Below are 5,481 nucleotides of genomic sequence, written 5' to 3'. Positions count from 1 at the left end.
ATATTTCTTTATTTCTTGTGTTTGTATACGTTTGGATTTCGCACGGTGTTGTTTGGTGAATTTTATAAATTGTGTTTTCTTGTCCACACGTGTAGTGATTTTTTATGTGAATACATTCTAATAATTCGCTTTCGTGTAATGTAAGGTAAGTATTTGATTCTGTATCTATCGCGAATTTAGAGTATGTTGTTTCTGTGAACATGAACGTGTTGTTTATTTTGTGTATTGGGAGTATAGTGTTAATAATTGTGTAGGTGGGATATGTTATTAGAGAAATTTTCAAAATTGTGTAAATCGTTTTGTTGTTGTAGTATGCGCTGATTTCAATGAATTTTTCTATTTCTAGCCAGTACTCCATGGCAGGTGTGAATATATGTTTTTAGATAAGTGTATTGTTGATTCCTTAAGTTGTGCGATTATATTTTCAATGGGTGTAAGTTGGGGTAGTAATCTTTCCAACTTGTTGTTATCTATGTATGATATTATGTCATTAATGTCTTTCGTTAAGTCGTTTATTACTGCGTGTTCAGTAATTTGTTCTTTTTTGTAGATTTCTGCTTCTGCTCTATAAAATTGATTCATATTATTCCATACTATTTTGAAATTATTGTCTAATGTTTCTTCTAAGTTACCTAAGTGTCCTATAGTTTCGTTTAGAATTTGTAACTGATTTTTTATTGCGTGTTGTATCGTTTCCTCTTTGTTTTGTAATAGATGTAATTGTTCGTTTATAATCTTTTCGTCGTCGGCATCCATCGTTCCAAATAAGGATTTGGCTATTAAACTTATTCCATCTATTAATTCACGACGTAAGTTTGAAGTGGACTTATACATTTTGTTTATGCTATTGGTTAATTTTTTTGCGCGTTATAGATCTTTATTGGCTAGGTTGTATAAATTAGTGCACATTTCCCACGTTGTGCCTATCTTTTGCTATGTATCGCATATTTTTTGTGTTCTGATGAGGTAGGTTTGTATTTGTGAAATTCGTTGTGTTAATGAGCCTGTGTTGATTTCATCTTTCGATTTTAATTCCTTGCGTTTCGTATTACGCGCCTGTTGAGCGTCCTTTGACTTATCCTTTAACCTACCTTTTTTTTTACTCTTTGACGTAGCCTCTGGCGCGCGTTTATTATCTTGAACATTCATCGTCATTCCTTTCTCGCCTGTTTTAACAGACATTTTAACGTCGGTGCCTTTAGTATTTGATTTGGACTGAGTAAGATAGCTGTTGTCGCTTACCGACACGTTTTCTTTAGCGAAATGTGTTTCCTTTGCTGGTTGGGCGTAAGTTTCCGCTATAGGTTCGATTAGAGATTTGGATGAAGAGTCTATCTTAAGTTTATCCTCTTTCCCGGTCGATTTATTTTTACTCTCGACTGGCAGTGGTACTTCGACGCTAGCTTCTCTTGGTTTATCTGTATCTTGCGTATTATACTTCGTTTTATCGGATCTTTTCTGTTTGCCTGTTTTCGCCTGACCTTTCTCCGTTTCTCCTTTCTCAGTTTTTTCATCATTCATCGTTATCACTAATGAAAGCTTTATCCTCACCTATTGTCTCCGAACTCTTTGGAGACATTGCCCTTTCTATTTTTAATTTAGCGTTCGCTTGACGATACTCCATTCTTTTGTTTTTAATCGACTTCTTAGCTTCAGTTTCATTGCGCTCTATTTTATCATTCTTATGAATGATATCAGTTTGTATTATTTTTTCAGTTTGCCAATTTATTTTAGGCGACAAGACGATTTCCTTGGGCTCTTCTTTAAAATCGGTCTTCTTAGTAACTATTGTTGGCGTCTTTATAATTCTCGAAATTTCTTCGGTTATTTGCTTTGGTTCCGGGACAATCACTTTCTCTGCGTTATCTGAACACGGTAAAATTTTCGTTTCATTTAAAGCTTCGCTTGTTGGCACTGTCGATGACGTAAGATCGATAGTGACTTCTGTTTCTATTTTACCTTTTGAGGCTTTATCTTTCGAGAATTAGCTTTACCTTTCACGTTGCCGTTTACTTCAACAACTTTTGCGCTGTCGAGCACTTTTGGCTTAGGATCTTTGACTTCAGTATCAACCAACGATTTGTTGGATTCGGGAGGACTATTTTTGACATCTTTTTAACACCGTTTTCCAGCTTCTCCCGATTATTATTATTACACCCGACTTCAAGCTTCAGTTCTTTCGACTTTGTTTTGCTCTTCGACGATGGTTTCTTCTTCGACGTCTCTTTCTGTCTTGTCGTGCTTTCTGCTTTCGTAGTTACGCTTGGTCTCTCAATTATATTTTTCAACGGAGCCTTTTGAGTGTCCGATGATTTTGCAATTTCCATCGAGCTGCTTTCGTCGGCAATATTTATTTTCTCTTTTGTGTCATCGCTCGGAACATTTGTTTGTTGCTGAACTGTACTCTCTGCGCTTTCTCCGTTACCTTCTTTTATATTCTTGCCTGCTTTGTCAATTTCATCGTCACCCACCGTAGTGTCCTCTAACATTACGTAAGGTGTGATTATCCCGACAGGGTTGTCGGTGGTATTATTTATTGTTGTAGGACATGTATAATTGTCAGGTTTTACTAGGCAATTTCCAGGACTTCCGTTTCCGGTGGCGAAGGTGTAGGAGTTCGTGAGTCCTCGGTGAGAAAGTGAGGTGCATCTGTGAGAGAGTGAGTGAGGTAGAGAAAGTGTGTGGGTGTGAGATGGGAGGGGAGAGTGTGTGGAGTGCGTGGGAGTGAAGGGAGGTGGATGGGAAGGGAGAGAAGCCGGGAGGAGTAACGTGGAAAGGAGTAGTAGAGTGAGGTTAGGAAGACGTTCCGTGGAAGAGAGAACGGGAGAAGGGAGGAGAGAGCGAGCGGGGAGTGGGGATTTTTGGTATCGGCAAGACGGTACGCGGTGAAAGTCACTCGAGCAAGGAGTATAGGGAAGATATAGAAAGGATTTGAACGGGAGAATATAGAAGGCAAAGAGTATAGAGGGCAAGATGGATGGTTTTGCGAGGAAAGAAGGTAGAGGGAGGAGTGATAGCATAAGTGATAGTATAGTAGAAAGTCAGAAGAGAAAAAGGGAGATACTAGAAAGGGAATCGTTGGAGGGGAGGGAGGTAGCGGATATTTTTAAGAAAAGCTGCAAAACGAGTAGATCGCCGGAGGGGAGGGCGATGAAGGAAGAAATGAAAGAGATATTAAAGGAAATAAGGAGGGAAATTAAAGAGGGATTATGAGGGGTGAGAGAGGAAATAGGAAAAGAGGCGGAGGGGAGAGGTGTAGGCAATTATATAGAAAAGAAAGAATAGAGTATAGGGAATTAACAGAGAGAAAAAGGAAGGAGGAAAATAATAGGTGAGAAAGAGAGCTGAAGAATGTTAAAACAGAGGGGCAGGTGTGGGAGCTGGTGGGGAAGGCAAGAAAGATGAATAGAGTAAATGAGGGGATAAGTAGGGAGGATTGGGATATATATTTCAGGGACATGCTGGGAAGAGTATATGGGAGAGTAAGGAGAGGATTGGGAGAGGGAAGGGAAGAGGATCAGGAGAAGGGATTAAGGTGGGAGGACGTGAAAGAGGTGCTGAAAGGGATGAAAGATAAAAAGGCGGTAGGGATTGATGGGATTCCGGCGGAAGTGTGGAAATATGGAGGGAAGGAAATGGAACGCTGGGTATGGATGATTTGTGACAGGATTTGGAAGGGAGAAGGATGGATCGAGGAATGGAACAAAGGAATTATAGTTCCGATTATGAAGAAGGGGGAGGGCATAAACGTGGAGGAATACAGAGGGGTATTATTGACGACGGCATTATATAAGGTATATGCACAGATTGTAGCGAATAGGTTAAGAGAGGAAGTGGAGAGAAAGGGTATGATTCCGCAGAATCAAACTGGATTCAGAAAGGGTTTAGGAACGATGGATAATATATATGGAAGCGGTGCACTTGGACACGGTGCATTTGGACACAGCCAATCACAGCACCGTGTGATTAGAGACATTTGTAGGGTCCCTTGGAACAGCGACTTGTGATTGGACTGTGTCCAATTGCCCCGTGTCCAACTGATATACACCCAATATATATGTGTTAAATTATTTAATAAAGAGGCAGGTCAGCAAGCCAGGGGGGAAAATAGTTGCACTTTTCGTGGATCTGAGAGCCGCATTTGATTCCGTGGATAGAGAGACGCTAGTGAAATCAATAAGAGATAGAGGGGTAAGGGAAGGACTAGTGGTAAGATGTGAAGATGTGTTAAGGGAGGTAAGGAATAGAGTAAGAGTAGGGGAGAATCTGGGGGAGTGTTTTTGGACGGGAAGAGGAGTGAGACAGGGCTGTCCATTAAGCCCAATGCTGTTCAATTTGTTAACGGCGGATCTGGAGCAGGAGTTGAGAGGGGGCAGATGGGAGGGAGTAAGACTGGGAGAGGGAAACATTTTTTCGCTGGCATATGCAGACGACATGGTGCTGTTGGCGGAAAAGGAGGATGGAATAAAATGCATGTTGGCCAGATTGGAAAGGTATTTAGATGGGAAAGGGCTAGAACTAAATGTGAACAAAACAAGAATAATGAGGTTTAGGAAGGGAGGGGGAAGGAAAAGGAAAATGAATTGGAGATGGAAAGAGAAGGTGATAGAGGAAGTAAAAGAATTTTCATATTTGGGGTACGTTGTACAAAGCAATGAGGGGCAGAAGGCATATGTAAAAGAAAGGATGAGGAGAGGAGCAGCAGTGATGGGAAAAGTATGGGGGATGGGGAAATGGAGGTTTAAGAGCGATTGGGGTAGAAGGTGCTGGTTGTTTGACGCGCTGGTATGGCCAGTGATTGGGTATGGGGTGGAGATATGGGGGTGGAAGGAGAGGGAATCACTAGAGAGATTGCAGGAAAGATATTTGAAGTGGGTGTTGGGGGTAGAATGGAGTACACTGGGCTATATGATCAGAGAAGAGGTACAGAGAGGAAAGTTAAGGGAAAGGGCGGGAAAAAGAGTATTAGGATTTAAATTAAGGCTGGAGGAGGGAAGAGGGAGCGAGTTGGCCAGAAGGGGAGATTAAATTAAGAAGTAAAGGGAAGAGTAAGGGTTCTGATTGGGAGGAGAAAACGAAAACATTCGGGGAAGAGAGAGGGATGAAGGGAGGGGAATGGAAGGGATGATATCGAAAAAGAGGGAAATGCAGAGGGAAGAAAGAAAGGAAAAAATGTTGGAATCAAGATTTAATGAGGATTATAATTGGATTAAGGGGGAGGGAGTGCCAGGGTGTTTGAAATGGGATGGGGGAAGAGCAAGTGGCAGAGGGTGGCAAGGTATAGACTGGGAAATAAAATGAGGGGTGGTAGATATTGGGAAGGAGAAGAGTGGATGAAGTGCAGATTGTGTGAGTGTGGGAAAGAAACGTGGCAACATGTGTGGGAGGAATGTGTAGAATGGGAGGAGGTGAAGGGATGGCAACAAATGAGGGGAGTGGTATTGGGAGAGGATGGAGAACGGGAGGTTTGGCTGAGAAAAT

The 5,481-nt window shown here is 41.5% G+C and overlaps 1 protein-coding gene across 1 annotated transcript; it reads left to right on the top strand.

Annotated features, from left to right (window-relative positions):
- Positions 1-3,458: 3,458 nt before the first annotated feature.
- LOC116850785 lies at positions 3,459-5,028 on the top strand. Its single transcript, XM_032829434.1, has 2 exons — positions 3,459-3,794; positions 4,081-5,028. Exons 1-2 carry the CDS (start codon positions 3,459-3,461, stop codon positions 5,026-5,028), a joined length of 1,284 nt encoding a protein of 427 aa, XP_032685325.1.
- Positions 5,029-5,481: the final 453 nt, after the last annotated feature.

The sequence above is a fragment of the Odontomachus brunneus genome, unplaced genomic scaffold (assembly GCF_010583005.1).
Source record: "Odontomachus brunneus isolate Ranch 3 - 2012 unplaced genomic scaffold, Obru_v1 Obru_scaffold_155, whole genome shotgun sequence".
Lineage (NCBI taxonomy): Eukaryota > Metazoa > Arthropoda > Insecta > Hymenoptera > Formicidae > Odontomachus > Odontomachus brunneus.
The sequence above is the reverse complement of the archived record's forward strand: the minus strand, read 5'-3'. Positions and strand labels throughout refer to the sequence as shown.